Source organism: Gavia stellata, chromosome 13 (assembly GCF_030936135.1).
Source record: "Gavia stellata isolate bGavSte3 chromosome 13, bGavSte3.hap2, whole genome shotgun sequence".
NCBI classification, from domain to species: domain Eukaryota; kingdom Metazoa; phylum Chordata; class Aves; order Gaviiformes; family Gaviidae; genus Gavia; species Gavia stellata.
The window spans coordinates 3,155,091-3,180,861 of NC_082606.1; the positions used below are offsets into that span (position 1 = coordinate 3,155,091).

The window sequence follows — 25,771 nt, forward strand, 5'->3', positions numbered from 1 at the left end:
GCATTTGTATTTTAAACAACCAATCGCATTGCTATCCCTTCCCAGCGCAGCCGAGTCAGAACCGCAGCTTGTTAAATGCCACTGCAGTTCTAGCTGAAACATGGCTCACCTGAGGAGTAGGTGCTTTGGCTCTGCCCTTTCTCCGGGAAAGGAACCGCTCGAGGGCAGAGCTACACCCCGTCGCAGCACTGACAAGTCATCGAGCGCTAAGGGCCACTCGGCATAAGCCGGCGGACGGGGTTCAGTCGTCCAGCCCTCAGCGGGGAAAGAAGCTCAGGGGAACCAGGGGTCCAGACACCGCGAGGGGCAGAGCCCCTCGTCCTGCTGAAGTAGATCCGGCGAGGTGCAGGCGGTTTGGCAGGGGAAGAGACCTCAGGCAGCTGCAGGGGTGAGCCCAGCGCTCGCCAGCCTCCTGTCCTTAGGGGCTGGGTCTTGCCCTGTCCCTCCATACTTCCAGGCAATATTCCAGGCAATATTAATTACTCAATTGCTTCTTTTCAACCAGGGAAGTCTCTTCCCTCTTCCTTTGATACACTTGGCCGTTGTTCTAAGCAGATGAAAGCTAAGTGCCTGCTCCGTAAATCCTCACCACTCAGCAAACCTATTGACCCACTGGTGCTCTGAGTGGGGCTCTACCTGCTCAGCAGAGCACAGTGACAGAGCAGCTACCGCAGCAGGTGACCATTTCCACAGGTCCCCGTGCTTCAGCCTCAGAAGGGATCCCGCTCCCCTGGAGAAAAGGCTCCGTTGGAAGCTCTGAAGCTCTCCCAGCTGCCAGAACAGGGCCTGTGCAAGGTTTAGGCACCTGCAGGAGCTCTGGGGACGGGTAAGGTACCAGAAGAGCGGCAGAGCTTCAAGCACTGCCCACGCTCACGGCATCGTGGGCAAGCAGGGAGCCGAGCACCTCTCTGCCAGAACAGGGCCCCTGCCCGGTTCCTCCGAAGGAAGAGCTCGCCCTGACAGTGCCTTCTGCCTCACTCCAGGCTCAGCCCTTCCCTGGGTCAGCTACCGGGTGCAAAGCCTTCAGAGAGCGCCGGCAGAGCCAGCGTGATGGATTCTCAGCTTGTCCCTGCTCTAGGCACTGCACCAAAGGCTCCGCTGGCCCAACAAAATGAACGCAGGAAAAGATAAGCCGACGCTTCCTGGCAGCACAAGAGCAGTTAGAGCAACCGGGGGCAGATCCCCTACGGTAATTCAGACAAGAACCTCCTGCCGTACCCCCCCAGGGGGGCAGCAGCTCTCACCATGCCGTCTCCTGCAGGCAAACAGAACCGCGTGAGCTGAGGACCTAAGCCCTTCCTCAAGCTGGCTCCCAGCGCACAGGCCCACCCCATACGCAGGCTTCCAGCCCAAAGGGAAGGAACGGATCCGTGACCTACTTCCCAAACCACATTGAGAGTAGGAGGGATACTTGGAAGCACCGGGGGAACTCACCCAAACATCACCCGCACCATACACCAGGCAACAAACTTGGAGTGATGCTGCCCTGCTTCGCTAGCCTTTCCCTGATTCAGCCACTCACTGTGCCAGAAAGAAGACAAGACAAAAAAAACCCCAAACAAATATCCTGGAAAAGTTTTTTTTCCAAAACACACCTCGGTCCCATAAACCTGGGCTTCGCCCACTAAGCAAACAAACAAAAAGCCAAGTATATAAGCAAGTAAGGCCTAGCTGAGGACATCGGTCTTCCCGCAGCGTGGGCAACCTGAGAGCTTCTGGCTCTTGACACAAACTTTCCGAAGAGGGAACGCTCTCCTCAAGGGGCTGGAGGGTCCAGGAGGGAGAGCGAGCTATAACTGCCTTCAGGAACATAAAACAGGGAAGGGGGAAATCAAAAAGAACAACGGAACGAAACCAAATCCTCCCTCCCGGTACGACTGCAACAGAAGGTATTTCTACACAATCAAGGGGTGCTGTTCCTACCGGGGCACCCTTGCTGGGTCCATCCACCCAGAAGGACAGAAACACATCTCAAATCTCCAAACCACCCGTCAACTTGTACCACCTCCACGTACACCCCCTCGTTAAACAGCCCCCCGGCCGGGCCTGGGCAGCAGCAGCCGCCGCCTTCGCCGGGGACAGACACCATCTTCCTGCGTGTTCCTTCACACAATGGCACAAGAGAATGAAAATAGCTTTGCAGGAACATTCGCTTCCCTCTTTTTTTGTTTCATTTTACGATTATTCTTTTTTTTTTTTTTAAATACACAATGTTTTTTCTGGAAGGAAAACTCTCCAGAACTTCACATCCTTAAGGCGTCACGAGTTTACTAGTCAGGATCCACTGGATAGCTTATTTGACAGATCTCCTCCTTCTCTCTTCTCTCCCTTCAGAGCCGTGCAGCCAGATGGGCTCTAAGTGGAGTGCAGGGGGATGACGAATTTGCAGCCAAAGGGCGAGTGGTAGTTTATTCCCACTTCTTGAAAGACCTTCTGGGGAATGCCAATGTCACAGAGGTACACGCGCCCTGCCCTCTCGCCCAGGGGCAGGGGCAGGCCCAAGGCCAGCGACCACTTGGCGTCGATGCCCTGTTCCATTTCGTTTATTGGAGGGTCTATGCTGAGGACGGGTGCCCGGTTCTGGTTGGCCCAGTCCACAACCGCTTTGTACCAAGGCTGATCTCTCAAAAAGGCATTTTCATGACAATCCAGGCAGTTGATCACTAGGTCAACAGGGGTATCCGGGAGATCTGAAAGAAACACAAACACCGCTTAGTGCTGAGGTCCAGCCTGAAACCACGAACTGAGGCTCAGTGCCGTCCCGCCCTGCACTGCCAGCAGACATTTCATTTTTTTCCCCTCCAGCACCCACAGTTTCACAGCAGACAGTCTGGCCTTACCTGTTGTTATTGCTGTCCTTCTGCAAAAGACACCAACACTGATAATTTAAAAGCTCTTTAGCACTGTGGAGAACGTTCACAGACTCCCAGGTACAAAATCTCATCAAGCGGTCAGCACTTGAGCAGCCCCAGATGCCGCCGCTGAGCTGGCTCACCAGTCCAGGCAGCCCAGGGAAGCAGTGGTGCTCTCTCTCCATTATAAAAGGATCATTTTACATTCTGCAATTCGATAAAAAGGTCTATTTTTCTGAAACACGCTGACTACCTCTGCTATGGCAAGGCAGCTTGTGTGCTTGGGTCTCACTGCACTCACCTGCTCCGTACCACACCTGCTGCATTCCCCTTACCTGACGGACCACAAAGCCCTCAGTGCAAAATCTTTTATAATCTTTTGTAACAGGCAAGTAGCTCAGCTCTGTGCTCTCTGGCACAACACAAAACATTGCACAGTGCCCTAATTCCCGGGTTCGTTTCTCCCGGTAAGTTTAAATGAAACAAGTTTGAAAATACCGCTGGTGAAATAACAAACAGAAGCCAGCTCTCTCACAGAAGATGGAGCATCGGTTTATTCTAGGGCACGCTAAGAGATCTGAATTTTGACAGCCGCTGGGACTAGTTCAGCAAAGCTGTCTGGTTTGAAGCAGCAGTTGGGTGCTCGTTTACTTGCAGTTTCGATCCGCTGAACAAGGCAGGCCCTTATCCTCAGAGCGCGGCTGGTCTGACTCAGATCCATACAGCAGCTCTTCCGTATTTGTTCATACAGGAAACATCTGTACCAGCACAACTGCTCCGCTGTTGAGCCTCTCGAGTCTTTGCTGTCCCGCCAGCCTCCGACCGGTGACAGTGCCACTAGATGGTGCCACCAGACCGGGCAGGCACTGGGGAGCTGAGCAGCACAGGTCTCTGCGAGGCGCGAGGATGGCGGAGAAAAGACTGGCTCCTCACTCACTCACCTTTGACGCTGGAGACTTGCTGGCCTTGCGTCTTGCTGAAAAGGTTCAGCTCGTTGGTGATGGATTCCAGCATCTTGACAAAGTTGGGTAGGAAAAGGATGACGTGGACGTCATGGTTGGAGAGGTGCCGTCCACAGCTGATCCCCTGGGCCCCCTTCACGTGGGGGCCGCACAGCAGGGCTACCGTGGGCCGCTGATGCACGTTCTTCGGGTTCAGCCTAAAACGCAGACAAAAGGGGACTTAATAAACTCAAGAATCCCTTACCTTCTTCCTGTAAGAGAAAGAAAAAAAATCCGTAAAAGGCAAATTTACAGGTGTTTTGCAAATCTTCCGTTGCCTCCGAGAAGGAACCCACATCCTTTTGTAGCGCTGACACTAGAGAGCTGCTCTGCTTGCAGGTTCCCTTCAAGACTTCCTCGCAGCCGCAGCAGAGAGCGCAAGGTCCCAGTCTATCCTGGCTCGTCACGAAGCCAACCCGTACTTTCAAAGGAGGGGGTATGTTCACTGCTCACGTAGCAAACCTGAATCCAGTGCATTTTCACTTTTAGGAGCCTCTTCCTCTCTGTCCCTCTGATTTTAGAGGAATGCTAACTATACAATCTTAAAAATATGGGGTGATTTAGTCCAGCAGCAGAGCCACAGTTAAAAAAAAAAAAGAAGAAAAACTAATTTCTACTCCCTAAGCCTCGTCAACTGCAAAATAAAGCTGATTTATTTAAACGGTCTGCAAGCCATCAAGGGTGGCTTAGAGTAGGATTTTCAGCTGATAGGGTCAGTGCTGGCTGGTATGTCATCACTTACTGCTTTCAACCAAATGATCAGGTCCTGGGCTGCAGGTAAGTACTACTGCATGAACAGGTGGAGGCTGTTAGGGCTTGCCTTCCATTTCAAGAGCAAATAATTTGGAGCATCTATCAACAACATAAAAATACACGTGCAATTGTCTGCCCACATCCACAACTACGGCAAGTGCAGGCACAGAGCAGACCTCTTCAAGAGTCAGCACATATATTCATGGGAAGAGCAGTAAGCGCACTCCAAACCTGCTAGCAACGTGGGCCCTCCAAAAGAGCAGGATGTTCTCTGTTTAGGTGTAGATGCCTGAAAGCTAATTTAGCATTGTGAAAAGCTAAGCAGCACTTTGCTTTCATGAGTTGACTTTTGCTTTTATTAATGCCATTAAACTGTAATACGTAAAAACAACAAAGGAAAGGTTTACTTATTTGCAAAAAGGAGTAACGTGCCAGAAATTCTGCAGTGGTTTAATCTGCCTTGGGCTACACTTGTGCAAAGCTGAATTCCCTGACAAAATTCTCAGTAAGTGGAGAGAAAAATCTCAGCTTTGTCTGTTTTGTCTTTGACTCAAGAGACACTTCTGCTTTTGGGACACGGGAGCCAAAAAGCAGCCCTTAGTAAGTCATTCATCCAAGATGGTATGTTCAGCCAGCGCTTTCCTAGAGAGCCGAGAGAGGAAAAAAGCAGTGTGAGCATGGAAACCTACTGTAAGGCTTCCTCCCACTTCAAGAGCCTGAGCCTCATCCTTGTTTTCGTGATTATTTAGAAACAGGCTGATGCATGAGCAACCACACAGGTCTGCATGGCATCAGGATGAGTTTTTTCTTTTAGAAGCAAGGAAGGCAGAGAGGCAACAGCTGCCTCCAGCTGCAGGAGCACCCAGGGACTAATGCAAGCGGCAGCAGGCATCCACATTACATTGACCTCAAAGGTAACCTCTCCACCTCTTTTACCTCAACCCCACTTAGCAGAACAAGATAAGCTGAGCTCTGCTTAGAGGGGGGGGAAAACCCACAGCGGAGCAAAAGGGAACAGCTTTACCTGTTGGGTCCCCCAAGGAGGCTCAGGGCCATCTGACTCGCACACACTCCTGTCATCTCCAGCCTGCGCTCCAGAGTCAGCCCGTGCTTCTCAGCAACCGAGAGCAGCTTTTTGTGAAGCTCGTAAGACACGCTTGGAACGACCAGCCCGGAGTCTAGGGTTCAAAGAGAGGGGAGGGAGGAAGATAGAAACGGTTATCATCAGAGATTTTTTTTCAGAATGCTGCAGACCGGTAAGGTTTTATATGACAGCACTTAGAAATGATGACAGTGAAAAGGCTTATTAGCTGTTACCAAGGGTCTGCTCAACTCAGTAACCCAGGTTCCTTCCGAGACCGTCAAATGAATCCAAACTAGTGCATCAGAGTCAGATTACTCTGTTCGAGTGAAGCAGTGACAGCTAAAACACAACCGCTGGGTTTGAAATAATACGCTTTGCCACAAAAAATTCAGCAGGCAGCTGGCAATTTTAGCTACACGTGGACTGAGAAGGCCTTTTTGGCTTACAGATTGAATATTAAGTTCTTTCTTAATGGTCTCCAGGCCACCAGTGCTTTAACCCACACCCATGCCCAAACACATGTAAGCGTTCCTAATCACTGTGAAAGTCAGAAGAGAAGCTGTGAACCAGATATTCCCCACCAAAAAAGCCTGGATGCGTTACGCTTCCTGACATCGGTAGTGACCAGCCCCAAACTTCCAGCCCCTAACCCACATATCGCAGCAAAACAAGACGTCCCACCACCTGAGCTGTGGCGTGCCAGAAGGGCTGGCTTCAGACACAAAAGCTGAATCACGCCACGCTGAGGCAGCAGGGGTATGATGAGGCTGAAAGAATAAAGTCTGTAGAAAAATACTTCTCAGACGTTTTTGACAGCTTGGTCTGCGAGCCAGGAAATGCTCCAGCATGTGGATCAAGGGAAAACAAACAAGAGAGGTTTTGTTAAGCGCTGAGAACAGCGCCTGCAGTAGGCATCAATACAATCCTCCCCACTCTCTTCTACAGCAAGCTTGCCTGCAATCTGCAGGTAAGAGAAACACAAACCTGAATAACTGTTCTGGCTGACTCTTTATCCTTTCCTTCTCCAAGCAGGCAATGATTTCACAGAAATAAAGCCTGCAGTAACACCTGTAAACTCTCCTGAAAATAAATACCGAGGATTCCTTGCCACCAAAGGGCAGCTTGCTCTGAGGGGAGCCACAGCAATTTTTTGACAGGGTGTTAAATTGTGGAGGACAAGGAAACTGAAAATAATTACTCATGGTGTATGGAGAAAGAAGTGAAAAACATCAGCGACAGGTGAGAAAACTGCTGCAGCAGCCAGCAAGATATCCCTGAATATCTTCAGCCACAGAAATCTGCCTCTTTATTCTAACTTTTCTCCAAAATAATTCTCATGTCCAAGCCCCTTCGCCCGGTGTTTGAGGATTCGCACCTATGCATAATCAGAAACACGTGGTAGTCTTCCCTTGAAACATCCTCCTGCAAGGCATGGATATCCTTAACTGTCTCCCAGCTAAGATACAGCACAGATTAATTCCCCCCTACATGGAACGGCCACATAGCTGGAGCACAGCTGCCAGCAAGAGCAGCTCTCAGCTCCTTTTGTTCACATCATTCATAAGCACTGCTCCCAGCTAAACAAGCAACCCCAGCAGAGTCCGGCTGAGCAAGGGCTCCGTGAATTTACTGGGAAATACACTGTTAGTTCCTACTCTGCGTGACAGGCAGGTGAGGTGCATGGGAGTCAGGCACAATGGGTCAAAAAAGGTCCAGGACTCAGACCAGCTCCTGCTACGGCTCAGGCACGATGCCAAATGTCAGGCCAAAGCGTGAGCTCGGTCCTTCCATCAGCACACTTTGCTTCTGCGGTGTTCAACGGTCAGCAGCCCCGACTCCCCCTCGCACTCCCATCAGCCGCTCAACTCGGGGTGACGGCAGCCACCTGGGTGCTCGCCGCAGCCCAGCGCCGAGCAGCACGGCAGGGCTCGGACCGCCTGCGCTAATGGAAAAGAGTCGTGGGAACATGACATGGCTCAGTGAAAATGCTCTGCAGCGATACGAGCTCAAAGGGGAACAGCCACAACGTACACATCCGCTCGCAGAGGAAATCTAACAGTTACTCGCGGGCTCGGGTTCTTTTGCAGAGAAAACAGCATAACAAGAACCAGTTGCAACAAGCAAGTGCTACATTCAAATGCGAAAAGCAGCATGTATTTTAATTGCAAGGAATTATTTGTACTGCCGTATTTCCTCAGGGTGCCCCAGTCACAAACCACTAAGTCAAGCTATGAAGGAAATGGCAGGTTTTGTACATCTTGAGGTTTTCAGAGTCAAATCGGAGGTATTCCTGCAAGGTAACAGTAAAACAGTGTGGAGTAGATCCTGCTGAATCCTTCTAGCCTTCATTTCTGAACTCACCGGCTAGCGCTTTGCAGATACAGAGGGCCCAAACGTGTTCAAACACTTGACCTTGCATGCTAACCGCCAATTAAGCTCCCTCCGCTAATAGTCTTTCATTACATGCAGCACACATGCAAGCGTGCACATTATCAAAGTCATTTCAGACTCCTGATAGCAGCCGCTGAACGTTTGGAGTCATGAGCCACTAATAATCCTAAACCCGTCACACTAGTCACGCACCTGCCCTGTGTTCACACACCCTCTCAGCCTCCAGAGTCACGCAAGGCTCGGCTCTGCCGCTTTGCCATTCATATTTTTGCTACTTCATCAGGTCTTGTTTTTCAAGCTTGAGGGAGGACTTGGAATGAGTGACCCGAGGTCAGAATCTCTCCAAACAGTTTGATGGGACGCATCCTCTGCTAACCTGAAACAGCGGGCTGCCAAACTGGAGTTTTGCTCCTTCTGAACTGTGGGGCCGCAAACTCTCTGCTTCAATTTTGCACAAACTCCCCAAACTAGAAGGGTGAAACAGCCAATCTATACTCTGTAACTACCCAAATTAGTATGACTGTTGCTGACGTCTTCTCTGTAACCATTTACATCTTTCCCCAAACCACGAGCTTTAGTAAATGTGCATTTACCATCAGCTAGATGCAACTCAGTGCCCAGTGGGTTAATGCCAACGGGGTGACCGGGCAGCAGCAGAGGCACAAGATGAACTTGCATTTAGCAAGCCAGTGCTACGCTTTGTCCTAATTGCTCCCTCTCAGAAGCAGGCTTAAAAGCCAAGAGAACTTCCCTTCTTCGCACTCACGCAAGGTCCAACCAGTCAGACTGGCTTATCAAAACCAGGCCAAGGGAGTTAAATAAACTCTGGCAGAAAGCAATCAAGGAGGCGACGTGTAAACCCACAAACAATAACACTGCTGCAACAAAACTGAAGTCCTGCCAACTTTAATTATGTTTGGGTTGGACAGCGCATCTTTATTGTTTGGTAATGAAGGTAATAAAATAAATTAGCTCAGGCCTTTTAGTATTAAATAAATGTATTTTACAGCTGCCTGGAAAAAAAAAGGCAGATATAGACTTAACAGTTCTGTGACACGCAGAGTATTGCCGAAGCCTGATTAAACACGTATTCTCCGTTTACGAGACACACTCTGTGCTGGGCACTACGACTTTGAACAAGTTATCTCGTCGAGCTTCACTATGCGATGTTACATGCACACTGGTTGGATTAAAAAACCCTATGCCAGCAGAAGGACTGAGGTAACTCTCCAGAAGTTAACAAAATACAAGTTTTTTCTTCAAACAATCCCAGAACAATGCTGCTGTCAGAAGTCCAAACGCCTCCCATGCTTGCAGGAAAAAAAGAGAGGGGTGCTGCTAGAGCAGCTCCCTGTGTGAGCCCCATCTTTTTTCTTGACTATTTCAGCAGCTCTCTAACTGCCAAAATAAATACAGACAAGCTGCAGGAATGGATGAGATGGAACTAGACTTAGGATCTCCTGAAAGCTGTACGTAACGCCATTAACTCTTTCTTTAGCAATAAATAACCCCAGGTTCCAGAGCCCCACAGCTCATGGTCTAAGATGCAGTTACGTGACGTGGGTGTAACTCTTGTCCAGTTTAGGCAGATGGGACGTTACTTGCTGTCTTTTGCTGGTAGTAAAGCTGGAGCCACCTGCCTGCAGACTCAGCAAAACACAGTTACTTGCCCCACAAACATGAATTATTTTCTCCACAACCTTAAGGGCTAGATTTTTTTTTTTTTAAATCATCATTATTTTTAATTAAGACAAATTCTGCGGGAGTTCTGGCTGAAGTTCCAATGTCAGCCTCTCCCAGCATTAGCTAACAATCCACTCTGGCTGAGCAAAAAACTGTCGGAGAGACAAAAAGACTTTGCCCCATGACCACTTTGTTTTCTCCCGCAGTTGGATAAAGTGAACTTAATTTGCACTCAACTCAAAGATCCCAGAAACACTTCACACATTCAATATACACAATCGCTGTAAGGCAGTCATTCATAGACTGAAGAGCTAAAAGCTAGAGAGTAGAAAAGTCAGTCAAGGACATGGCACACAAAAAAAAAGCCATACTGCCTGCATCATCCTCACACAACAGACTCAGCCTTAGTTTTGTAGTCTGACTCTGGCACAAAAGCTCTGCCTGCTGCATTGCTTTGCTCCTAAGCACGCATTTTCTTTCACTATCTCCTTACTGTGGGGAAAGAAAAGTTTTTTGAAGGACAGGTTTGAAGCCTGGTCAGGGGAAGCACAGAGAAGTAAATAGACCGATTTTTTGAGCACAGTCCTGCTGTCACTTGACAAGCGGCTGTCTCACATTTCTGTAGCAGCTGAGTTTGAAAAAGCCCACTTATTTTCCAGGAGAGACACTGGGATGGAAACAGCCTATTTTCTACACTAACAGCATTAAAGAGAAGAGAGCCTACTTTGGACAAAGCCTTACTAGTACATCAGGGAAAGAAATACATATCTTACCTACGTGGCATACAGCTCTCCTCTTTACTCACCTCAGTGTGCTCATAAAGATACTTTCTTGGCAGAAACAAAAGTTAAGAGGAAAGGAGAGATGAACTGCAAAAAACGAACGATTTGGAGAGCCTGGTATGCTTGAGATGACCTTATATAGAGTCAGTGATGATGAACCAAGATACCCAATCCTACTGCAAACTCCTCTGAGTTCCAACATATCTGCAGAACGTTGACTTTGCAGTTACTGCTAAAAGACCTGATCCCAAAACACCGTGCTGTTCAAACACAGATCGTTTCAGTGCCAATACCAACAGAAGGAACAGAGACCGAGCTAGGCCAACACACATTTCAGTTCTCTAGCTGGCCAGCTCTGGAAGTAGAAGACGACAGCTCACACCTTATCAGCCTTTCCGGGGAGGCAGATTTCTGTTAAATAGTTGTACTTCCCCTTTCAAGGGTCATGTAACGGTAAACAGACAGATCAATAGCAGCCAGCCCAAAAGAGTAAAGACTAATTACATACTTGGGAGAGATTCTTAAGTGGAACCCCTGAGATGGACTCAGCTCAGTCATGACCAAAGACCTGGTAAGTTGTATTGGCTTCAGGCTTTTATTTTTGTTCGGAACAGATCCTCACCTTCATTCCCTGCTTACTTCTAAAACACACGCTAGTATACCTACATGACGGCCTGGTTCCATAAAATTGGCTCTCAGAAAAGCATCCTGGTGGACTGAGGTGTTTATCAAGCCTCGCTTACATCCTACGCAGATCGACTTACTTCAGTCAGTAATAAAAACCACAGACTGGAAGCGCTGCACATTAGTCTTTTCGAGAACTGGCATCAGTTTGCTGATTTTACTGCTGCGCAATCCTGGTTATTTCCTAGCTCCGTGTAAACACGGCATAAAAGAGCATGCAAGGATTCACAGACTTCTTCCTCTCCCACAGCTGGACATTAGCTCACTGTCAATCACCAGCATCACTTTGTTTGTGCTATTATAGCAGATAAAATAATCTCATTCTATCAGCCAGAGCTCTTTTAAGACAATCATCTTCAAGACTGGCCTAGGGAAAAATATTATGAAGTACTTACTTCTCCTATAACTAGGAAGTGCTTTTTGCAAGTACGGCATCCCTTAGGAGTCCAGGGACAACTCTGTAGGGAGAATTCAGAAGCAGAAAGAGAATTCCTGCCACAAATATATCCAAAATCATGGCTCTCGGGGCTATTGGCACTCTCATTTAATTTCAGCAGCTGCTGCTCTTTGAGCCACTGAGAGAGGCAGGCTGCCTACAGCTTAACATCCTCCCTCCAGTTGCTAAACAAAAGAAATCAGGATTTTTTTTTCAAGTGACAGTCCGTCATTACTCCAAGCACACTGACTATCTTTCTGTCCCTCGGAGGGCTGACTCGCTACAAAAAGCGCTAGACTGAATGCCAGATACAGTAGGCAAGTTACAGCTGTTTACAAGAGCTTTTGCTAGATAGCCATTAGCGTTTCCTAAGCAAAAATAAACTTCCTCAGTGGACACAAAGGAAGTCACTCTCTGTGGGAAAAACATCTAGAGAGAGGCAGCACTGGGACACTATTATCATTCACAGGCCTGTGAATGTGCCCTGCTCAGCACAGGCGACAGGGAACTGTAGCTGTCAATACCCTGCCTGTTGTGTGACACGACAGCTTTTCTTCCAAACAAATCCAGACTTCCGTACGGGGGACTAATCACCCAACGGTAGCTAATGAGGCTAGCGAGACCCTGCAACTACAGAGGGGAGTCGTTTGCCACCCTCCCTGTGCAGGCTTGCCAAGAACAAAACAAGAAAACAGCAGTCCTTTCACCGGGCTGCTCCCTTCAGCACGCTGCAAACGGGGAGCCAAGAGTTTCCATAGAAAAGGATGACGGAGGTTAGCAAAACATCATTTCATTTTCATCCCCTGAATTTACTTACTGATGCTTGCTGCTTATTGCATGTGAGAGTTTTCCTCCCGGGAACTGTACTGCTAGAATGCCATATTAGCCATACTTCTCAAATTGGCAGCTAACAGTAGGTTAGCTTTTGTTTCAGACTAGACACACATAGAGGCTCTGTCTCCTCTCAAACAAGGCAGCTAGAAGATGAATTGACAAGTAGCAAATTTAAAAAAAAAAAATAGTAAATCACACACATAAAAAGGAAGGAGTGCTTATTCACACAGCACACAGGCAATTGGTGGAGCTTCTCGCTGTAAAGATATTGAAAGCTTGCATGGATTTAAAAAGCAATAGGTTAAATTAAGCAGAAGAAAAAAACCTCATCAAAAGCTATTAATACTGAACTATCACTTCTGCTTCAGGAAGTCTTAAAATTGTGAAAGACAAAGCACTCAGCGGAAAGCCTCACTGCATGTTTACTCTGTTCTTTCACTTTTCCTTAAGTATCCTTGGAAACACAATACCGAGCTGGGCAAGTTCTGATACGACCCAGTACGTTTTGATCTCATTAAGAGCAGAGCAGATCAATAGGAAGATGGATGACACATAGCAGAACCATTAAAAAATTGACTTTTTTTTAAATGGAAAAGCAGCAAATCATTGCAAACGAAACAGCTTCCTTCTGTGAAGTGTTTCACACCCCAGATGGAGTTTCTGAGCAGAGGAAGAATGACAGATCAAGGACCCGACCACACTTCTGCTCAGTGGCCAGACCACCAGGATATTAGCTATTTAGTGTCTCGCTCTACAAAAAGATCTGAAGTTTGATTTTATTCTGATGTGGAAAAGAAACATTCCTGGAATGCCGAAGTTCCTTCACTCCTACATTTTGCAAGTGGTACCAAGCATGCAAACCAAAGGCAGGCCACCACAACTAGACTAAAGTTACAGAGAATTTGCACCTAACTGTAGCATAAAGTACGTATGCTAAACTTCATAGCATGTGTACGTATAGAAGTAAAAAGATTCCTTACAGTAAAATCCATTCGCATACATAAGCGGCTCCTGGTGAAAACACCATTACCTGGTGCTCGGCCAAAAAAACAACAAAAAAAAATACTGCTGAACATGAAATGAAACCAATTCTACCATTCCCCAGAGCCACGGATTAGGAGCTGAATAATCATCCTCTGCATTTTGATTTTAGGAGCGCTGCCTCCCTGCAGCCAGGCAGCTCGCTGATCCACCCCGCTACCTTCACCTCCATCCAAGAGCCTACTTAGCGGCAGCGAGGACCAGAAATCAGACCGGCGGGAGAACATCTGCACAGCAGCTGGCACCAGCACGCTGAGCTAGCTTCCTCTCATGATACACTCGACAAATACTTCAACTCAACCATCCGCCTAAAAGTTTTTCTTTCCTTTTATAATTAAGACTAAGGTAAAGCAAAGGAGAGAGACATTTTTTACACACACTGAATATGTTTGTCCAGCTTTCTGGGGCTCGATCTTTCACACAGCAGCAGCGGACAGTAAGTAAGTGGGAGGGGGGACCTCACGTAAAAAGCCTTTTGGACGATGAACGTTTGGAATTACGGATGGGAAGAGCCAGAACTGCTTCTTTTTACATCAATGACATTTAAAGTTCTGCAAAACCATGCAGAAATATATAACTACCACCTAAGGAGCATCAGAAACACATGAAACCTCCTGCCTTTTACCAAGAAAGCACAAATTACGACACGCTACCATGTACCGGAATCCTGAGACCACTGCTCCTTCTCAAGGGCCAGCAATCAAGTCCACGCAGATTCATCACGCTACTGAAATCAAAGCAAGGATTCAAATGGCTCCTATTCAGCTTCCATTCTCGCTATCCAACCATCAGTTTTGTTCCCTACTGGAAAAACACTTACCTTGTTGCCCTATCTGAGTATCTTTTTACCTTCAAAATATTGCAAATAAAGGTGGTATGTAGATACAAGGCACAGATCCAATCTTACGTAAAAGAATGCCCTTGGTTGTACCACACTAAGCTGACAGACACCCCTTGGGGAAAACAATCCACCACACGTGCCCCAGAAAAGCGGCAGAGTTTGCACCCTTATCAGTAAGGGATGCGGCATACCCGTGCAGAATTCTTTGTTAGCGTTCTGGGGTACGACAATCCTTCTGTAGACTATGGGCTCCGATTCCAAGATGTTCTCGTCGTGCCGATAGCGAGCTGGTTTCTCATTAGGGGTGCCCCGGGAACGAGTGCCACTCCTCCTCTCATAAGTTTCAATCTCTTCAAATACGGCTGCCTTGTCAAAAAGGGCCAGGTTCCCTTCAAAATCAAAATCCGTGTCTGGGATTTCGTCAATGTCATCCCCAAAGCACTCATCGTCTTTGCTCTTCATTTGCCCGTTTTTCAATCCACTCTTCTTTGGAGTCACTTGGTTCGGATGACGGCTACTGGATGACCCTAAACAAAAATAAAAGCAAGTTGAAAGTGTGTCATAAATGGAAAAAGCCACGTTTGCTCATACGCTTTCTCAGCAAATTTTGTGAGAGGAGAGCTTATGCTTGCAGTCCACTGACTCAAGGGATACTCACTTCCCAAAGAAGCTGTAAGCCTTAACTTTGGCATTACTCATGCGAAGATAAGCTAACAGAAAATAGAACAAGAGCATCAGGAGAGAGACTTTCAGGGACTTTCCACTGGCAAGGTTAGATAAACAAGCTTGACCACAGTAGCAAAGTAAGTGTTTCTCCACATTTTATTTAATTCAAGATAGTGTCACATTCGTGATAAGATAATAAGCTAGCCGTGCTGTAGGACAGTTTTCCTCCTATACTGAGCTCATGTTCACACAGGCATGTGGCCCAAGACCTTCTCTGGAATTTCCCTAAATTTCAGAGACTAATGTAGGTGTTTTCTTCCATAACAGGCTGGCCACCTACTAATGATCTTTACGGGAGAACTTGAAACTCTGAATATAAAGCATTTCTTCTTCCTCGCACTTGCTATCAATAAGTACACATTTCTGTACCAACATGAAGTCCTTTTCCCTATTCCTTATTGCATTATTTTGTTGCATTATTCTACTTATTCATCCATCGTCTTGCATGTTTAAATACACTTCTTTCCAACCACAAGTAATTGTGAAAGCCTGATTTCTCTGGAGTGAGAGCGATGATAGCCTCCTCATTCCCAACTTAGGGCTGGAGATCAAGGACTGATACAAAACCATGTGGTCAACACAGCCCTCTACTTGCTTATTTCTTACATTGTTATTCAGCTCACCCATACAAACTCAGGTCCAGGCAACATCAATCTGTTTGTTATACCCATTGTTCAATTTGCAATTGCTAGAAAATATTGCAGGCCAATTCCAGCAATGACAGGTATCGCCTACAGTGTCCAACAGATGGAGTAAGAGTTATCACACCAAAACTGCTTGCTCTACTAAAATATTTCTCATAGTTTATGATAATCAGCTTTGTGAGTAATTGATACAAATTAGTTTATTGACAGGATCCATTTGATAATACAGAGACAAATTACCACCAAATTACCATGATGATGCGTGCTTTTTATATATCTCCTCCATAAATGAAAAAGCAACATTTTTTTTGTCTTTACACATTATTGCCAATCGGCAAGAGAAGACAGGAAGAATTTCAGGTCATCTAAGGATACTCAGAAAACATCCCAAAAAGATTTGCAATAGGCATAACCTCCACAGCCTCCCGTAAAGTTACTTGTCACCTTCAGAAGTGCAGACACTTGGTCTTGGCAAATCCCTCCTCCTCCCTGCCCGGAAAGGCTTATTCGTAACCTCGGGTCAGACTGGTGGAGCAGCCGCAAGCTGCCTAACAAATCTGAGCTCTAATTTCCCACATTTCCAAAGCATGAAATCCTCCACTCCGTTGACGGGAACGGCACTTCTCCTGGAAAGCGAAGGACCCTCCTCCTGTCAGCTGTTTCTGCAGGAGCGTTCATTCATTGCAAGACCGATGTGTAGATTTCAGCCTAGTTAACAAACAGAACCCATCTCTACAGCAAAGTTATTCAGTAGCTCAATCACGCAACTTAAATTGCAGCCTTTAACTCCAGAACACCCTTATGATTACCTGAAGCCTTTATAGAAAACACTGTAAGAACAGACCAGAGCAAAGCCTGCTTTCCTGGAAGATACAGGCAGGCTTGCCTGGAGTTCTCAGAGCTTATCAAGGACTTTGTAAGCTCTGGCAAATTTGTTTTACATCGTGATAGTGAGTTCACAGAATCATAGAATGGTTTAGGTTGGAAGGGACCTTAAAAATCATCTGGTTCCAACCCCCCTGCCATGGGCAGGGACACCTTCCGCTAGACCAGGTTGCTCAAAGCCCCGTCCAACCTGGTCTTGAACACTTCTATGGATGGGGCATCCACAGCTTCTCTGGGAAACCTGTTCCAGTGCCTCACCACCCTCGTGGTGAAGAATTTCTTCCTTATATCTCATCTAAATCTACCCTCTTTCAGTTTAAAGCCATTACCCATTGTCCTATATCCTTACATGCCCTTGTAAAAAGTCCCTCTCCAGCTTTCTTGTAGCCCCCCTTCCGGTACTGGAAGGCTGCTGTAAGGTCTCCCCAGAACCTTCTCTTCTCCAGGCTGAACAACCCCAACTCTCTCATCCTGTCCTCATAGGAGAGGTGCTCCAGCCCCCTGATCATCGTCATGGCCCTCCTCTGGACTCGCTCCAACAGGGCCATGTCCTTCTTATGTTGGGGGCCCAGAGCTGGACGCAGTACTCATCTAACACCACGTCTAACATGCCATGCTGAAAGATGACTTGCTAAGGATATGCACTTGGTTTTACTCTCAATTGGGAATGCATTGTCTCAGCAAGGATTTCCCCCCGGTTTATTTTTCCCCATATTTTAGACAGCATGTCACTATCTTTTTTCTAGAGAACTGTTTAAGTGACTAATCTGAAAGCTTTCCCAGCCCCCACAGCAAGGAAGCTCTTTGAAATGCTCAGCAGCACCTTCTCTGCTACTTGAACTAAACAAAACAGACCAGAACACCCTAAAGCACTCCCTCTCAAAGCTGCTGCAGCTCCAGCCTCCCATTACGCCATAATTCACCAGTCCAGCAACAGCAAAAAAGCGCACAAGAAGTCAGAGCCCAGTATTTCCCACCTTGAAAAGCAGCAGATAAGACCCCAGAATTTCAAGGCTTTGGGGACTCATCAAATCAAAACCCCCCACAATGATCATTTTCCTAACGTGAGTGATTTGTTGTTCTGGGTTTTTTTTTTTTTTTAACTTTAAACCTGAGCTTGAGTGCTCTAGTTAACACCAGTTTAAAAAGTTTTGCCCAAGCATCCCTAGCAAGCACCGAAGGGACTGAAAGAATCAACTTTCCCCACCTTTCTCACCTGGCGTAATGAAAGATATTGGCTTTTCCCTTTCTTTTCCAACACCATTATATCATTATACCTACAGCACTGCTATGTTAAAATATCTGAGAGGGTATCTACAACGTTAGACATCCAATAGCGTAAGTCTCTCGCAGCAACAGGGCTACACTGCGTACTGGATTTACTGTAACCTCACTGCATCATGAAAATCCACTGACCGCAGCCCAAAGCCACTTACCTCTTCAAAACAGCAGTATCAGTACAACAGCCAGCATGAAATATTAATTCCGCAGGTACTGGTGCAACTGAAACTAGCCATACAGAGTTGTGCGGTCAGCGTCACCACACTTTGACAACACTCTATTTATAAAGTCTCTGTTTATAACAATCTGAAATTACTACGAACTACAGCAGGTAGTTCATTTTCAGACACAGTGATTTTCAAGCTGCCAGAGACATTAAGGAGTTTTTATAAACAACTGGGTGAGAATAGACTACTGTCATACACCTTTTGACAAGAAGCCACTGAAGGACAGATAGCAGAACTCAAGAATTGCTGGTGACAAAACATTATTTAGGAGAGAGACAGGGCAAGGCTTTGTGGCAAGAATTCCAGTATACAAGCTGTGACCAGTCATTTACATGCATAGTTTTGACAGGAAGAAAGCTTTTTACTAACACATGACTTCCAAATTTGACATATAAACCACTCCAAAGTTGTACACAACTTGGTATGGAGCTGGCAACTGCCACTACCGACGAGAGAATCGCACCCAGCGCTGCTGCTATCAGCCGCACAAGAAATGAAAACCCAGACCAACGCAACAGGCTGAGCTCTCCAAACGTTCACAAACTCCAGGTGCAAGCAATAGTCAAGGGACTCCGAGAGTTCAGATGAAAACGCTGGAGCCTACAATGAACACAACGGCAAAACAAGCCTGCTTCTTATGTCAATGTCAAGTGTTACAGCAACTGGGTTCGCTCCAGTTACCCAACAAGAGTTTTTACACTCGGAGTCAGATTCTTCTGCAAACAACTCCGCGCTACCCTCAGCTGACTTGAAAAGCAAAATGTCAGGCTAGATGCACCGCTGTGCAACGGATCCAGGGGACAGAAGCAGCTGATGTGAGCAGTGTGTGAATGCCGACGGAATAAAAAGCTGCACTAGAAAAGCTGCGAGAACAATGGCTGGAAAGCTCCCCAGGCTCCCCTGCAGACACAGTGAATGGGAGCCAAGACCGTACCTCATCAAAATGAGACGTGCCGGCATTGTGGTGGGCAGCTCTCTAATCCATACCGATGGATGCCAACTCTGAAATACCGCTGACCCACACAACGGGCTGTCTTTTCACAGACTGCATTACAACCCTGCAACACAAGTTGCGCAGAACATGGCAGAGGCCTCCTATGAACTCCGAGCGAAGTTGGGTGGTGTTCCTCTTCAAGCATCGCCATCTAGACAGGCGAGAAGGCGGCAGCTGACGCTGTTCAGGGAAAAGAGGAGAAACACCTAGAAAGAGGGCAGGGGGAGGGAAGGGAAAGCTCAGGCAGAAGAATCTGAGATAAGGTTAACAGGAGAAGTGTCTACTGCCTTCCAGGGCGCTAGTGTGACACATCAGACCAAGCCATTGCCTGAAAGCCACTAGTCACAGCTGCACTTGCTTCCACAGCCTGATCCAGCCCTCTGCCAAGCAGCTACAGAAATCCAGACCTTCTAGGCCAGCTCCCTTCAGAGCGCAACTTCCAGTGCCTCTGCCCCATGTGCGTATGTGTGAAGCTTATTAAGGAGAACAGCACATGGCTCCAAGTCAAGTTGGCAGCTTGACGCCGCACAGAAAAGCACCTCCCTCAGAATATAAACAATACTTCCCAGGCTTTTTTTGTTTCTTGGGGAAAAAAAACCCTTCCATGTATCGCACACAAGCAAACATAAAATCTCTAGCGAGCTGGCCGCCTTCCTGCAAGATCCCTGCGGGAGATTTTGCCGCCAGCCCTGGCATGAACGAGCCTGGTGCCAGCACGGCACAGAAGCCATTGTTGGGAAACCTGCACTGATATTTGTTGTTTATTGATTCCTGTCACACAAGTACTCCGAAGGGGAAACTTTGTCCCTGACTTAGCACGCTAAAGGGCATCAAAAGGTCAACTTCCAGCTGTACTAAACCTTATATGACTTCAGTTCCAGATGACATCTTGGCCCATTCTTCTCTGGACGCCTCTACCCACCGTCTCCATAGAGCCAGGACCTCTTCGGTCCCCCTCCCGAGAGTCATGCATCATTTGCCCTACTCTCCAAACACGCACCTTTTAGAGGTTAAGAGTTCACTTTTCTACCTCATTTATCCTAAAATGAATCCAAGCTAACAATAATCTACCTCTAGCACCTTGCTCAACTTGTTTCAAACGAAGTCTGTAAAAGAAAATCTGACCTGCTGTTGTGCTTCTGCAAAACTGACGCAAGCTATTTGTGGGCTGAAGTGGTTTGAAGCTCTGACTGCTCACCCCAGACCTACCAGATGCCGGCAAAACAGCGTTACGTGAGGTAATCCTCCAACACGCTCCAGCCAGCCAGAATAAAGCAAAGCAGGAGTTACTTTAGACATTTAGGTAGTTGACATTGAAGTTCGAAAGTTTTCCTAAAACCAACCAAAGTAACATACTCAAACAACTAACTGGAATTTAGGAAGAGTTAAGGAATTAAAAAAAAAGTTAACCTTAAAAGAACCACAGCTGTCTTCCTACAGCAAGCACTACGCAGTGTTTGTGCCTGGGTAGAAGTAAAACGCTCAAAACCAGAGAGGCTTGAAGATGGTTAGGTCACCGAGGAGTGTGCGCCTCTCCCTCCGCATCGCTCTGTCCTTCCTCCTCCCATCAAGCCTGTTTGGCAATCATTTAAATAAAGAAGTGAATATGAAAAGAGTTACAACCCTTCCAGAAAATAACACAGCTGTTGGTGGGGGAGGAAGACTTCCAGAGGTTCAGGAACTTCTCCACATAAATACAGTCTCTGATCTGCCTGTTTAACTGGCCTTGCCCCCCTTGGTTTTGTTTCTTTTCTAAACACAAAAGCAAGGGAAAAAATGAAGTCATGGAAATACGCTGGAGAGATACTGATTCTTCAATAATAGAGTCATGGAAATATGCTGGATATATACTGACGTTTCAATAATTGCATGATGAAGATCTGGAAAGGAGTATAGCCCAGGGGGCTTTGGGAAAAAAAAAGAACTTACCCAATTCTGGCACAGCGTGAGAGCTGGCTGAAGATTTTATGAACAGAAATAAAAATAACGGATGCTTGACTTTGAGATGCACCGATTGTATCTTTACATCATTCTCATTAGAGCCCGTTAATTTGTATTTTCAACAACACAGCAAGTAACATTTGTAATTACTTGTAGGGTGATGTCGTAACAGGTTATGGTTATACAGGCTTTAACTAGAAAAGCTTTATAATATTGCAATTTGTTTCCAGTTCCTTTTAGAGGAAAAATGGAGGCTGGCAATTGGGCAATTCTCAAACAGGAAAGCTAGCAGGAATGAGGAAATCACTGTAACTGGCGTTACTCAGCTCTGCATTTTCTAACATTTGATGCTGGTGAAGCAGAATAATACACAGGGTGGGACAGGGAAGATCTCCACTTCCCTAATTAAATTTGAATATTCACTTTAACAAAGAAATTGTTAAGGAACTATTTGCTTTTTACATAAACAGGCGTCAACCACACTTCTCTCAGAAATGCTGCAGCGAAGAAAACACCAGTATGTTGCTCTACGCATACTCAAACAGGGCTGTTCTTTGGGAGACTGAAACAGGGGTGGGTAAGAAGATGTATACGACAGAAAAGTATGGCACAATTGCGGTGCAACTGATAAAATACTCTCTTTCTATTCATACACTAGCTCCTGGCCCACCACATCATTTGTCTCTGCAGCCACCTACAGCCCCAGTCCCTCCAGTTCCACCACAGCCAGCGCAACACAGCATCTTCCTAAGAGCTCCCAAATATCTCCTGTGCCTCTCCCAAACGCCAGCCCACGTAGCTGGAGGCTGCAAGGAGAGGCAGCTGCTTCCTTCTGCGCCTTTGCTGCTCCTCTCCACCCTCTGTTCATACACATCTTTTCCCAGTTATATCCCAAATTCCTGTAGTGTCCACCTCTACTATTCTCAACCCAACCTCTAAGCTCACACCAGCAGTGACAGAAGAAAGGGGTAAGAGATGGTATCAGGATGTTGGGTCGGGGGCAGAGCATGGAGAGTGTTTTTCTTCTTAAATGTTGTCTTACGTGTCCTAAAACTAAATGAAGTAACACACCCTGAAAATAAAGGTTGGTATTTCTCAGCAACAGGAACGTGAATTTGCAGCTTACATGCCAATCCATTTTGGAAGTACGTAACAACACCCTGCTTCTGTCCTGAACAAGCAATAGAAGAGCTTTTGTGATCATACCTCTTTATGCTACCATGTTCATAGAACAGTCTGCAGCATTTTAAAGTTCAGAAAGACCTATTTCCTTTAATGGGCTTCAAGAGGGAAAAAAAAAAATACTTCAAATCAGGTTTGGCATGGGAAGCTTGCCGAATTCCCACAACACAACTAACATCCCATCAAAAATGGTCCTGAACCTAAGAAATAAAACCATCCACACAGCCCCTTCTTACGCACAGGATTCTGAATGTTACTCTGGACAGGCTGACTTCTGAAACAGTGAGCACGCGGCTGCGAGGCACCTAAGTAACACCAACCTTTATGGGCAAATAACGACATCATAAATTCTGCTACAACTTTCCCAACCTGTTAACTAGGTTGGCTACAGGACTGCGCTGCGCAAACAAGGTGCTCAAGCACTGCCTTGGGCCCCCACGTGGAAAGCCCTGCAGAAGCCAGGGTAACAATCGCCTACTTGATTTTCAGCTGATAAACTGCTGTGATAAACAGGGATCTGGCCTCCGCTAGAACCAGCTCCTTCTGCTGTTCCTCCGCATGTGTTCAGCAGCAAGCACAAAGCGCACACAGAAGTTAAGGTTCTCATCGTAATCTACTCTCCAGTTATTCAGCTGAACAGCACTAACTTCTCTGCATTAACTTTTCCAGTCTGTGTCTAGGAAGGGAAGGTATTTCGTTGGGAACCAAAAGGAATGAAAAGTAGAGCGAAATTTGCCTCCAAAGAACTCTAGTGATAGTTTTAAAGGCTCCTCACAGATGAAAAGGAGCTAGAATTCACGGTCTGCATCAGCATGATGGCAACAAAGACATCAGAGAAGCAACCCTGCATCTAATATACCCCGAACACATTTCTGTGAGGTGGCCAGAAGCCTAGAGAAACAGAATGTAGTCTTCTTAAAAAACAAGAAAACAACAAACCCAAAACCCCCAAACCCAAAACAAACAAAAAACCAATACAGAAGTGGCAGACCATGTCAAACAACCCGCTTCACCTGAGTATTCTTACCCAATAAAACCATTTTCTATCTCTGTATAAGGGCATTTTATGGAAGTGGACACATACATCTTTATAAGCCCAGTCCTGCAAGATTTAATGAAACTGATTAAACATACATACCAAATTATGGATGAGATTGCATCATCATCTAATCATGAAAGATTTAAAGATAAGTGCCAGACATTTGGAAGATCTATACTTATAATACTTTGAGGCACAGTTTGCAAAGTTTTTCTCCTCACCATTTATCTTCCTCTTCTCCAGACCTTCAGGTGGCAATACAAGTATAAAAGCAAACAAACAAAAGTTTCCAGCACAGTTTGAAATGTTCTTGCTGAAGACGGGAAGATGCTGCAGCGGTAACTCAGGCAGGCAAAAGGAAAGTTGCAGGATAACACACATACTCACAGGAATTGTGCCTACGACGGAAGCCTTTGGACTGAGTCAACGTTTCCACATGTCGATCCATGTAGCTCTTGGAGCACTGCTGCTGTGGAGAGATGATAATATCCTGATTCTTCATGTCTGTTCTCCTTGGGATATTCTGTGGGGCACTGCTGGAGATGGGTTTCTTTAACACTTTCCCAGTGCCATTCTGACTGGGACCCACTTGGCATCCAACACCAGGGATGCCCATTTCTGTCTGCTGCAGGTCTCCACATTGCCTGCTGTCCCCTGGCCCTGGGATCTCCAGAATTTTCAGCTCGGTAATGTCACCTGCCCTAAAAACAGGAAAAGAAAACCAGATATTGAGGAATTTAGCATCCGAGGTACCTTTACAAAAAACAACCCCTAAAGAAAAACATGCAGTGGGTGTTTGTACAGTGGTTTATTTCTCATGCCATTATTAATAGAGACAAGAAAAAAAAATTATTTTAATAGACAAACACAGAGAATATTTCCACAGACTTCAAAATATTAAACTGAAACGCATGGATCTTCAAAGTAACTACTCGAGTATTTCTATACTGCACCTGGACTGTGTTTGAAAGGTTCTGTTCCCAGCTGAAACAGGAATCAGCCAAGCAGAAAATGGAAGCAACTGGCACAGACCTTTGCAGAAACCTGCATTAATTTAACAGTTTATAGATAACATAACTAATCTCAGCCTTGAGGCTACTATTATTTTTAATCCACTTCTACAGAAAGCTATCCTTAGACTAGTGCAATTACGCTCAGACAAGGATGGCGCTTCCTGTTTCCTCAGCAAAAGGATAAAGAAAACTAATACAGCACTGGGCATGAGCCAAAACGAAACAAAGAAGTGGTTACAAAGACCTCCATTTGCACTGATTGCAAGAAATAAATCAGAAGTTAGGGTCTTCTATTTTAAGCTTAATAAGTATTAGTCCAACTGAAATACAGAAGTAGCAAGAGCTTGCTATAGACTTCCACACATCTCTTGGAAGAACATGGTCATCATCTTTCCCCACTCCCTCTCTTCAAAATCCAAGAACAAAAATAAATTAAGAGTATTGACTTCAGAGACTTATTTAAAAACCAGTGACTCAGAGTCTTAACTATTGTAATATGCCAGGTAACAGGAAAGTGTCCAGTGACGAGTGACTCTCATTATTTTTAAGCACAGTGTTACCAGGAGCTGGTGGCAAAGAACTCCTGAGGGCTACAGTACTGCTGCATCGATTCAGCTTTTTGGTTCAAAACTCTCTCCTGTCTGCACAGAGGAAAGGACGTGCCAAGAAACAGGGGAGAGATGGAGTTGGATTCAATAACTGCACTTCATTTAATTGTTTTGGGGCAATAATTTTAATTGATCTACCACTCTGCTTTCTCTTCTGTCACACTTTAATGATGTATAGTACACATGCTGAGGGCCAAGCTTTAAGAGAGTACGTCAGCCCCCTCAACTACCTGAAAACTGAACAACAGAATGTATACAGACAATAAATATATATATATATATACACACACATACACAGAGCCTTACCCACAAATAACCTCCAAGTGTGAGCTACACCACTTCTAATACTAGGATTGCAGAGCCAAAAAATAACCTCCGGCACACAAACTAACAGAAACATGAGAGGCACTTCTCATTCAAAGATGCTCAGTAGCAGTAGGGAGATTTAAGGCAAAGAACCCATTTCTGGGGAAAAACGAAACAAACATCCGAACCACCACAGACCTGGCCTGGTAAAAAGCAGGAGGAAAACAGACAGGCACTAACCTGAAGGTGACTTCTGGCACGAGGCACTTGACCCCATTATGGAAGGGCCGCGTCAGGGAAATGGTCTGGCTGACCTGATCCACAGCAGACACTCGTCCTTGGTAGACTCCCAAGCTCTCTCCACAATTGATTGACACGATGCTCCCAAGCCAGTCCGTAGCCATATTTCCAGCACACAATTGCTGTAAAGACACACAGGCCTGGCTGTAACAAGATGCAGAAACTGACAACCTGAATCAGCATCAACAGCGTCCCCCGGCCCGGAACCCTGGCTCCGGCTTTGTCAGCTTCTCTCTTTGTGGG

General features: G+C 46.2%; 1 protein-coding gene across 1 annotated transcript; it reads right to left on the reverse strand.

The window, feature by feature from the left end:
- Nucleotides 1–1,976: 1,976 nt before the first annotated feature.
- On the reverse strand, nt 1,977–25,671 carry EDC3 (enhancer of mRNA decapping 3). The gene is made up of 6 exons (XM_009813216.2): nt 25,469–25,671; nt 23,689–24,002; nt 14,574–14,909; nt 5,631–5,784; nt 3,794–4,011; nt 1,977–2,690 (listed from the first exon to the last, which is right to left on the reverse strand). The coding sequence occupies exons 1-6, from the start codon at nt 25,630–25,632 to the stop codon at nt 2,356–2,358; spliced, it is 1,521 nt and encodes a 506-aa protein (XP_009811518.1). The 5' UTR covers nt 25,633–25,671; the 3' UTR covers nt 1,977–2,355.
- Between the last annotated feature and the right edge of the window lie 100 nt (nt 25,672–25,771).